The sequence below is a fragment of the Stegodyphus dumicola genome, chromosome 5 (assembly GCF_044657685.1).
Source record: "Stegodyphus dumicola isolate Sdum_Otavi_A_Nest chromosome 5, ASM4465768v1".
Taxonomy (NCBI): domain Eukaryota; kingdom Metazoa; phylum Arthropoda; class Arachnida; order Araneae; family Eresidae; genus Stegodyphus; species Stegodyphus dumicola.
The window spans coordinates 139,991,153-140,003,468 of record NC_140772.1 but is presented as its reverse complement, the minus strand read 5'-3'; the positions used below and the strand labels follow the sequence as shown (position 1 = coordinate 140,003,468).

Below are 12,316 nucleotides of genomic sequence, written 5' to 3'. Positions count from 1 at the left end.
ATTCAAGAAACATACACACATTCATGCAGTCTCTTCATTATTTAATCTCTTTAAATATAATACAAGGCGATAATATTTGGTGGCAACAATTTGAAAAGTTATTGAACGCTTTTAGTGATTCGACGCAAATTCTCAGTTACAAGACTCAAATTTCTGTATTTCCGTTCTCTGCTTTAATATCATTCTACCTAATCCATCATTCAGACTTAAATAGTAGTAGTTATATTGTGAGACATATATCCTCCAAACCCGGTGTTTCAATATTTTCACTTATAGTAATCAGTACAGAATATTATTTTACATGTAAAACTTCATCACATATTATGGATGCGTATATAGATAATTTTATGCATTTTTCAGATGCCTTCAAGAAAAACGATGTGTGAGTATGCCCAGTGTGTCTCTTACGTCATCCTCCAATAATTCCCTCCATCGGTCGAGGTTCCTCCGTCTGCAGGACAGACGATTCCGCCAAAGGTTTCCTGAAGTACCTCAAGATGAGAAACTTCTTAATTGTGAGTATTCTTCCATTGTCGAAATTGCAAAGACACAGCAAATAAAATATATTCATATACTGCTAGGATCATATAAAATGCATCATTTTGATTATGATAACGATTTTGATATGGAAAACTCACTTTATAGTATGTCTTGCAAAGCCTAATCGCAGCAATTGATACACTTCCTGAAGGGAAAAGCAGCGAAAGAACGCGAAATTAAATTATAGTAAACATTGTAAAAATATTTTTTTAAATACATAAGAAGCCGAAATTTAAGATTTGTATCTATCGGTGCGCTTTTGTGCCCTTTTCAGAACTGCCACATATAAGAAATTCATATAACAAGTAAACTAATACGCTAAATTTATGGAAAAGGCCCTATTTCGGTATGGAAAATACACTTTTCCGTCAGCAGTTTTTAAAAAATACTAAAATCATTCGATCACGATAATTTTATCAATTCTGAAGTTTATTTACAATGCTAGATGTTTTTTTTCTCATAAAATTTTATTTCAGTCAGTGACTACGATAATTTTATCCATTCTGAAGTTTTTTTACAATGCTAGATGTTCTTTTTCTCATAAATTTTTATTTCACGCAGTCAATAAAAAAATTCTTTCATTTGTCAAACTAGAGCAGATTTTACAAAACTTTACAAGCTATTCGAAAGTTTATACAGAATTCTGTTTCTTCAAGTGTTGATCCAAGACATGCACTTCCAATTTCAAAGTCTCTTAAATTAAAGAAGGTTTTAGAGTTTTAATACAATGGATGGCAAACGTTTTGTAAAGCATGAAATTTAACTTTTTATATAATCTCCATTGAATAAAAAATTCCAATTAAATACTGATTGATACTGATTGTCATACATCGATCTTTTGATCACTTCATCTTTGTCGGTTCGTTTTTCATCCACTTATGAATGTTATTAGTCAACTCTATTTGCAGGAAATAAACTGGGACACTTATGCAGGTTTAATAATAACATAAGCTATATTTTAATTTTATAAATACACATTAACTTTTCACAAAGTATTGCTTTTATTCACATTTACATCAAACGCCCAAGTAATACATTGCATCTCTCCGTTCTTAACAAAAAACAAGAAAGACCAACTCTACTCTCGGAATACAGCCAAACTAATTTTCAAATTTTTTCTCACGAGCATGCCGTCTTTCTCGCATCAAGCACGTTTCTTCTTCCCGTTGCCAGATATTTTTCCTCTCCTTTCAGATAAACTGTTTTTTTCACACGAGCATGCCGTTCTTCTCGCATCAAGCACGCTTCTTCTCGTTGCCAGATTTTCTCCTCTCTCCTTTAAGCTATAAGTCGTTGGCTTAACTGTTCTTCCGCTAAGCTTGGTCGGTAGCATCCCCTTACGGAGTATGTGCATGACACTGATGATACCTTTATTTCCTTCCGTAAGGTTTTTGGAAAAGGCCCGACAACCACCAAACGACCAATTCAAAAGGACGATGAATTTGTTGCCGACCATTTTAATTCAATCTCCACTACTGGAGATAAGAGAAGTTTGCGAGTGAGATACAATAGAAAAATGAGTCGTACTCTTTTTTCCTTGTAATTGTGTTCGGGGCTTTAGAATTACCGATGCATCTCTACAACGCATTTTGGGAAAATGCCTTTAAATCTTGGCAATATGTCTCAAGAACCGGAAAGAATTAACCTTATCTGGATTTAAATTTATGTTAATTAGTATAATATAATGAAAACATTTCATTTGCACAAAATATACAGTCTCAAACATGTAATGCAAATATTATGTAATTGGAAAGAATTAAAATTCTTCAAGGGTCCGGAAGTTGAATTTGAAATCTTGTTAGTCACCAAGAAATAAGATTAGACAGAACCTTACCATCATTTAATAATGATGTAAATTTGTTGCTTCTATTAAAAGAATTTGGAATAAAATTATTTATAACAGTAACAAAGAAAGTTATAATAATTTTAAAAAATCTGAAAGCTTTCAGATTTTATATTACGCCGAAAGGGGCGTTTTCTTAACTTTTTATGTGTTATCTTTATTTATTAAATATCATGTTCTTCGTACTTAAACCATAAAATTCAATTCAACAGCAATATCTCAGAATAAATTTTAAATGAGCATATCTATAGAATTTCCGATATACAGTCTAGCGCGCTGGAGATAATATTTTTTCCCGTACAGTGTTATCATTGCTCGCTTTGAAATCGTTGAGTTTCTTAATCGAAAATCCGTTGAAGTTTTACAAAACATGAAATAGATAATAAAACAAATTCCAAGTTCAGGCTTCCATATCTCCATATTCTAGTGGAGGGCAACTTATTGAAAATTTGATGTCTCTAGGTACCGTTGTTTTTTCGCAACGCGAGAAACATACATACATTAATGCAGATTCTTCATTATTTAATTTCTTTAAATATAATGTGGGACTCTAATATTTGGTGGCAACAATTTGAGAAGTGAACCGTCATTTATAGTAAACCAACGCAAAATGCCAAAACGAAATTAATAGCCCTTCTTGGTCCCTTAGGCTAAAAATATCGTTGCATTAGTCGATTGAGCATGACAATCCGCTCCAGGTGATAATTTAGTTTGTCTTTCAAAATGCATTGAAAACGTTAAATGAAGATAAAATTTTGTGAATGATTGGTATTAAAATTAGTGCACTCTTCCATAAATGCTTGCATACTAAAATAATTTCAAATTTCTCGTATGCATTAAATTTGATCTGATACTCTTAAATAAGTGTACAAAATACGTCTCTGTCTTTAAGAGTTAATTTTAAAAAATAAAATAAAGTAAAACTAAACTCTCCTAAACTTCTGTTCTTCAGGACCAATTAATGCAGTGAAAAAAAAGGTCTTTAATCTAAATTTAACAGTTTTGCGCTAAGAGGTTTTATAACCTGCTTTTCTAAATGACGCTGATAATTGCGAAACTTCCAAATTCGTTTAGTGGGGCAGATAAAAACGCTTTTAGGCCTTTTGGGGATAATGAGCTAACAAATAAGCACGGTGTTAAAGAACAGTGTAAATAATTAAGTAGACTCTACATAGCCACACGCATCTTGGCTTTTCTCGCATTCTGTGGCCGTCTTCCAAATATGTCGCACGTATCACGCCATTGTTTTCTAACCTGATTACGTTGCATTTGAGAAAATACAAATTTAAAAACTATTTCATATTTTACTTCCCACACGATGGACTTTATTGGGTTTATAGTGCGTAAAATATTATTAGAATTTTAAAACTTTTTCGTTACCTATTTATACTAAGCGACATTTACAAAATGCGTCTAAAAATTGTTAGGACTGATTTTTTTCGTTGAATGTCTTTGAGGTCATTAGCTATAATGATTAATAACACATCCCAATTTGTTTTTATTAAAATATTGTCCTTTTACCGAAGTAAATTTGAATGGAATTTTTTACTTGACTGTGGTGCCGTTGCCTGCCGTTATAGGTTCAAAACCCTAAAAAAAGAAAAGCAAGATTGTTTTTACTGCACGTGCAACTTTTGTCAAGCAACTTATTGCAAAGAAAAGTGTACTGAAACATCCCTTTCACATAGCCTATCAAAAATCCCTGCGAACTACTTTTCTTTTCCTGAAGTTAGTTTGAACTCAAAAGGTACCATTTTGAGAGATTCAGAAAATCATAACGACAGGAAGAAAGATTATTCCAAACAAAGCCCTCTAAAATCTCAATAAACGTGCCAAAAAAAAAACACAGCATCTTCAAGGAGGTACCTTTTTTTTTTCGAACGGTGGGCATTATTTTGTCTTTTTTCGATACTGGCAACTCCTAAGGCCGGAAGTGGTGACAATTTTATTGTGGAGGCAACCCAAATAGGCGGCCACCGTTACCTCCTACGAAGAGACATATAGTATGCATGACAATCAACATATAGTATGCATGACAGTTACAACCGTGCTCTCTCCGGGATTCGAACCCGGGCCATTTGGTATTGTAGTCGACACCCCTAACTACTTTACTATCTGGACGGCTCAAGGATGCGCATACTATATGTTGATACTGTACATACTATAGGTTTGGTTTAGTTTTAGTTGATTATGGCAGAGCACACTAGGGCTGCCTAAGGGGAGGGATGCTTCTTGAAGGATTTTCGAAGGAAAACTGGCTCGTATACACGCTACACATGGGAAAAACCGCGAAAACGCACTTACAGCCAGTTTGTTCGTCTGGAATCGAACCCAGGTCGGAACTATCAATCTTCAGCGATTTTGCCGCTCGGCCGCTGTTGGGTCCCAATGCTGACAAATCTCTACATTTTACGAATTCATTCCTAAAACTTGATAGACGCATTGCACATACACTAAGTTAGTTACATTTGGCGTATATTCAGTAGTATTGAATGTTTATCAACCATATTAAAATTGGTTAACAAAAAAAAAAAATAATAATGACTGACATTTTGATATATAAGCATATCTTACTTACGAAAGAAATTCTAAGAGACTTAGATTTTACAGATATTTTTAACGACTTAAACTGAGTCGTTTTTAAAAGAAATACGAAAATGTTTCATTAAATTTCTTTTCAAATGTGTCTATGTTAGACCGTCTTTAAATGAGAGTACAACTTAAAATCTCTGTGTGTTGCATAGTGAGTAATGCTTTGCTTATTAGCGTTAATAAATCTGAATTACCCTAGAAGCGTAAAGCTGATATCAAAATATCGAAAGAGTCGTTTAGATTATGATTTTACAACATTTTTACTTTTATTTACCATTTTGTTTTAAAATGATGAAATATAAAATGGTGGCCTTGGAGATAAAAATAAAGCGTTTTGACACTTGCTTTTTGAAAACATGTTGTACGAAGTTAGTCTTTCCTTCCACATGCTGTCCTGGTAGCGTGCAATTTTGGAGACTCAGGTTTATATCCCGGAGGACGCACAATTGTTATTTCAAGATTTTCTGCTCCAAAACAGTTCTATACTGGCAGTGAAACTAAAATATAGTGGACAATAACTAATTATCAACTTGATTTGTCGACTAGGTGTCACCTTCTTCTCTTAACCAATTTTTAAATAAGGGAAAGGTTGCAAGGATCTTACTTTGTGCTCCGGCAATGTAGACCCAGCACATCCAACTAACAAACTGGAAGACCAAAATTCCACTCCGGATATGAGAACAATTAGTTTTTCAAAATTTTCTGCTTCAGATAACATAATGACCTTGCAATATCTCGAGATCTGTACGTGATAGTTGAATGCAGTATAGCTCAAAAATGATATCCTCGATGAGAACTACAACTTCTATTTGAAACAATTCCTTACAACTTTCTTTAATTTAGGAAAGACATGGCTACATACGTGAGATACTTTGCCGCGCGTTAACAAAAGCTACTATCTTGTAAAATGCTAAAAATTCGGATTAGAAACAAATTCACATTCCCTTTAATAAAACTCGATGAGCTCTAAGAATTTTTGGATGACTGTTTTTAATTTTAAAAAATAAGATGAAAAGTTCTCAAAAATATTTATAAGTTAAAAAAATATCTGAATGTAAAAATCTGACGACAGATTTTGCCATTTGACACTGATTCTATTTCTGCGAAATCAGTATCTGACTTTTTGCGGTGAAAAATTATAACTTTTCTTAATTATCACGTGTCTGTCTTCTTTATACCAAGTTATATTAAATAAATGGAAAAAATAATAACATTTTCAAACTTGTTCGAGAGAATATATAGAGAAAGCTCTGTTATTGTGCATATTAATATCGCTTGTCGTTATCATATGACTTATATGCAGTTGAAAAATTGAATCATTTTAAAAGGCAGTTACAGTTAATTCAAGCATTAAAGAACTTGTTCCTATCTTAAGTCAGAATTTTGTACAAGATTTGCTAACGTCTTAAGATGCATATTTAGATCACACTCATCCCTCAACAGAAAAACCTCAAAAGTGTCTATGAAATCAGGTAATTTCATTTAGAAACGAGGATAAAATTAGGAAAGATTTAAAGGTTTAAATAAACTATTACCATATGATTTTAATTTTAATTATTGATCTCATCATTCAAAGAGACAATATTCAAATAAAATCTCGCACCGCAATAAGAATTGCAATGTCAAATAGTAGTAGCACAAATTCAAGAGACACTATTTTAAGAATTAATGGTCCAGTTTTCTAAACAGAAAATAGAACATATTTAAAATAAGTTTCTTTTTTTAACATTTTTAACATGTTAACTTTATCTCTACAATTTAACACTGAGGATAAAGTTTTCTGTGACCTTTCAACATAAATTTTTGATTAGGCTATAGGGCATAGATTACTAAGTAGGTGAAAGTTGTTTTTCGTGACAGCCAATAATCTTGAAGAATAGTTGATTGTGAAATGTTTGGATTACTGAACCTGCTGTTTAACCTGATTTTCCACGACGTTTGTTTTATCTAGATTAACTGCTGAAAATGTTTTATTACTGAAGGAAATGTTAAACTCTGCGTCTTTTTAATACTGAATCCATTTATATTTTAAAATACTTTTAAATATATAAATGGGATCAATAATTTATCATTTGAAATGTACTGATTTAACGTTGAAATCTTAATTAGTAAACCTGGTATCCGAATAAGTTTTTTAAATAAAATTCTTTTGCTGAGAGTCGCATTCACCTTGTAACGAATTTTTTTATCATATTCGTTGACTACAAATAAGTTTTTTTGCTAATTATTCTTTTTTATTGATTACTTTAATGAGTCTTTGCATTAAATACAAAGTTTTTACTCATTGTTTATGTCTTTACTCGTTGTTTTTCAGCATTTTAACTTTTTTACTGAATACACGCATTACTTTTAATGTTAGGCATTCGACAGCAATTATCTGCTTAAATCTGCGATGCACACTGCTAGATATGTCTGATAGTATTTTTGCAGGATAAAGTATAAGAGAGACAGGGCATTACGCAAGCTTTATTGTCGATTCATTTGTAGGCGTGCCATAAAGACGGATTTGTACAAGGAATAGGCTATACGCATACCAGTGCTTTAAAGGACAATAAAATTAGAGTAAATATGAAAGAAGTATCCAATGAAAAAACAAAATACGTCGAGTTAAACCAAAGGAAGAGAAAAATATTCTTCTCATGAAGTATATCTTCGATAAATAATCTGTTGCCTTCAAGAAATGTTATCCTACTCTGCTCTGATTTTTCATAGTAAACAGTAAAGATGCGGTGGCCACAGATGAGATGATATTATCCATATTTCTGTTCGATCGAGTAATTTGAGCAACAGATGATTTATCATTCACTTTATGAACACAAACATGTATACACTCGCAAAATAAACGGCTCCGAGTGCATTTACACCGTTATTTTATTATGAGTTCCATGTAATAAAGAAGACTATGCACATATGGTAACTTATATGTAAGTTGAAGGTTTATTAACACATATAATTTTCGAACGGAAGTCAGAGAGTCAGAGAAAATTTATTTTATTTGCATTTTTTATTACTCTCTCGGATTCTTTTCTAATATAATCAAAACTAAGACGAATAACACGTTTTCTAGCAGCAGGAAACTGCATGTTAAAAAATATATAATTAGACAACAGCGTATATTGAAATTTGCTGATTTCGAGAAAAGACATTTATTACCTATAATACAAAAGAGACGCATGTTTACATAGCCATCAATTAAAATGCTTCAGGTTGGCGGTAGCCAAAAACACTTTTGCAATTCTGTGATTATCTTTCACACATGTTATGATTCAATTAGATAACATCTCAGTTTTAGCACGTATTTTCCTCCTTTGGTGCAAGGTTTTTCAGCTTTTCCTCGTTGTAATAATCTTCCTTTCTTGGAATTATTTCTTGTGTCACATCCATTTACTTCGTGTCATCAGGAAAAATTTCTTTGATATACGATGAAGTTTTCTGAAGTTGACATATACTTAAAGAGAAATGATGTATTTAAAATTACATCACTAATACTAATGTTGTTAAAATATATATTTTTAGCTTACTAATTAGTTATATATGTTTGCTGTTTTAAAATATGGACTTAGTTCTCTTTTGAAAACCACACAGTTGTTTTTATTGCTAAAGCTAAAGATTCAGCTACTTAAACAAGCGTAGCAGGCGTATAATGAAGTTCCGAGAAAAAAATGTGAAATTGGTTTTACAACATCAGAGATCATCTTTACAACATCATCTTTTTCAAAAACAGGAAAAATATGAAAGTTTATTATGCCAAGAGGCAATTTTTGAAGGTAAGGAAACTGAAGGCATTCTATAGCCTTGTGAGTTAATGCTTGTCTATAGAATGCTCTTTATGCCTTTGGAAATGTGAGTGAAAGATTATCAAATAATCTCAGATCTCAGTTTTTAATAACATAACTATATTGTAACTCGCGTAATTTTATTTCTTTTTTATTTAACATAGAAAAATCAAAATAATTTATTTATTCAGAGATGGAACCGTAGCTTTTCAATAGTAAAATACAATTATTTATTTTTGTCTTAAAAAAGACTTTTTTTTCACTCATATTTACTACTTCATGCAAAACGAAAGTCGTTTTCTGTCTTTGGCAATTTCATATAATCTATTTTCCATACCTGTTCAAATAACGTGCTGTTTTACTTTCCGATTTGTTGACCATAAACATGATGTCTAACAACTGTTTAATTTAACTTAGATTCCACTTGCAGCTTGACCTTAAAAAGCCATCATCCATTTTACAAACGTTTACAACCGAAATATAAATGAACCACTCCAATTTGAACTCTAAAACTGCGCAAAATTTAGCCTTAAGTTAAAGCTGCTTGTATTGAAAAAACGAATTCTCTAAATCTGTTCCCGAGTGGCTCAGCGGCTAGAGCTTTCAAAGACTGGTAATTAGCTAACTAGTTTCATGAAATTTTTGAAATGTTCCTGGTATGTAACGTAAATAGTACGAACAAATTTCTTCAAGAAAGTCTTCCACGAAGGCTTCTACCCTTAAACAGAAATTTCTAGTGCATTTTGCCTTAATTAAAAAATCTAGTCTGCTATCTGACATATAAATGTAAATTTATATTTTGCCTAGTTTGAAAATAACTTGAAATATTAGAATATGAAAAAAATTTTAATTGATCTTCCTATTTGTCAGTCCTACATGAAATCAATTTAGGTTCATTTTAAAATTATTTTGTGACATTGCTATTGAACTAAAATTTATGGTTTAAGTGCGAAGAACATGATATTTAATAAATAAAGGTAACACACAAAACGTTAAAAAATTGCCCCTTTGGACGTAATTTAAAATCTGAAGCCTTTCAGATTTTTTTTTCATACTTTGTAAAACTTAGCTTTTTTTTAATTTTATGCTCAGCACTTTCACACGAAAGTCGTATGTTTTCTACTTGCTGTTAGTTCACTCCAAGGATCATTAATTTCATAGAAATGCGTAAGGAGTTTCCAAAGTTCTAAGAATTGAGCTGTAGTTCAATTCCTAGAACTTATAAGTAACGCTATTGGTTAAAAGACAAGTCTTAACATATTTATGCAGCTATCTCCCGCAATAATGTTTAGTCCGATTGGTTTTTTGATTGGTACAGACACAGTTTTGCAGCACTGTTTTTGCAACCGTAGAAAATGCAAAGAGGAATAATAACCTTTTGTGGAAAGTTGGTGAGAAAACTTCAGAAATTGTTCGACGTCTGCGAGGAGTGTTATGTTCCCACATTTGAAAAAAAACTTATGAGATATTCGATTTGAGAGTTTAACCGTACCATAAATAGGTGGATTGAGCAGACACTGTAAAGGTTCTTTGAAGACGGCTTAAAAAATAAGTTTTTCGTTGGGATAAGGGTATTCAATGAAATGGGAATTACGTTGAAAAACTGCATTGTGATACTGATAAAAAAGTATTTTACCTAAATTCCTAAAACTTTGGAAACATCTCTCGTATATTTAGAATATTTTTAAATTTTAAATTCTGCTACAAACGATCTGCGTTATAACCAGCTAGCATACCACCCACTGAAATGTAAAATAATAATTTTACCAAAAGTACTTTCTTATTACTTACTGTTATGTTTGGCAAGTTTGTATCGGAACTACACAGATTGAGAATAAGTATGGCGATCTCAAAATCAAACCATTCATTAAAAAGAATACCATCAACTTTTATTGAGGGTTTATAAATGGCCCTTTTCAATACTGTCTAGGATAAAAATTTTCAAATTTTCGTTGAAGTAATTCTGCTAGCGGAGATTCATATTTCAGTAAGTGTTGTAGTTTTGGCGCATTTTCGATTACACACGTGGCGCCAACACACTCATGCGTATACCATACACATATCTATGTATACTTGTTTTTATATACTTAGCCACAAAAGTGCACTTGCAATTCTAAAATTAAAAAAAAAGGAAAACAGAGATCAGTTGATTTGTAAAATACAGTTGTTTGTTGTATAATAATTAAACACTATACATCCACAAAAGTCCTTACCCGGTCTTTATCTTTGAAACCTTTGGTCGTATGCATTTATTTTCAGTTACAGAAATATTTTAAATGATGTAAAAATTCATGTTTTAGCACCTTTAAGTTTAAAAAAACCGATTTTGTGATAATTACGAAATCTAACTTTTTATACATTCCTCCGGTCTTTCTAGTTATGTGATGGGAATTTATATACTCGTTATAAAAAATAAAATATAAGAAGTATGACTCCCGTATATAATGGAAGACTTTTTTTCCATTCCTAAGAAGGGTAAAGTTTATATGGCTTTCCCAAGTTGTTTCCTACTTTAAATTAGGATAAAATATCTTTATTAATACTTATTTACTCTCGAAGAATCTTAACTAACATTCATTTCTTAAATAAGTATTCTTCTATTTTGCAATATTTTATTGCCTGAAATTCACAACAAAATACACATTTTAAACTATGTGTTGCCATTTTAAGCCAAATAATATATTTTGAAACATATTGTTGCTTAGAGTTATGCCTTACAGAAAAAAATAATCCTATGTCTGTACTGAACACAGGATTCCTCCACATGTAAAAGCATTACACAAACTTGTAGGGTTTTTCTTGAACTAAGAAGCTTGGTTTTTCTATACATCGACTTTCTTCAACCTCCACCAGAATGAAGCCTAGATTAAAGAATATATAAAGGTAAAGTTTCAAAGCTTATTAAAGAGTATTTTGCAGCTTAGGCGGGATTTCTGCTGTTTGCTTCAGCTTGTTGGCGAAGATTTCAGACACCTTCATCTTGCAAATTTCGAAATATTTTTATTTACTCTGATTAATGTCAAGAACTTCTTGCAGACTTTGAAATACTTTTATTTACTCTAGAACTTAAATGCAATCTCTATAATTGTGAATATTTCGCGAACCAAAAATTGGAATAAAACTAATCTTCGTATATTTTCATACAGTCATGAAATGCAAAACACGGGCGTGTATTAGCGCATGTCTTTTCGTACAACAATATATTTTTGTTAGTAACTTATAATTTGTTCTAGACAGTAGAAGTAAAAAAAAAAAAAAAGACCTGATTAAAATTTTTGAGTCAGGTGCGCACATTTAATTACAGCACGAAAAGACGTGGTAATAGACTATAGATACCGCTTGATTGGAATATGTCATTTCTTAAAATATCGATCAGAATTATACCAAAGGAAGTTCTTAACACGGAAACTCCGATGAAAATAATTCCAATTATATGGCACAGCAGGTACAAAGACTGATGGTTTCCGAAAATTGACTGTAGTACAAAATATGTTCTCTGTCTTTCTTTCACAGAATAAATTATATTCTTCCCATACCGCATAAAACTTGTTTCGTGTAAGATCTT

The 12,316-nt window shown here is 31.7% G+C and overlaps 1 protein-coding gene across 11 annotated transcripts in view; it reads left to right on the top strand.

The window, feature by feature from the left end:
- LOC118185241 (uncharacterized) overlaps positions 1-12,316 on the top strand; it is a 265,229-nt gene that overhangs the window by 190,301 nt on the left and 62,612 nt on the right. For all 11 annotated transcript variants that reach the window (XM_035355071.2, XM_035355072.2, XM_035355070.2 and 8 more), the window contains one exon: positions 361-515. In XM_035355071.2, coding sequence (XP_035210962.1) covers positions 361-515 — 155 coding nt within the window. The remainder of the gene's footprint in view (positions 1-360; positions 516-12,316) is intronic.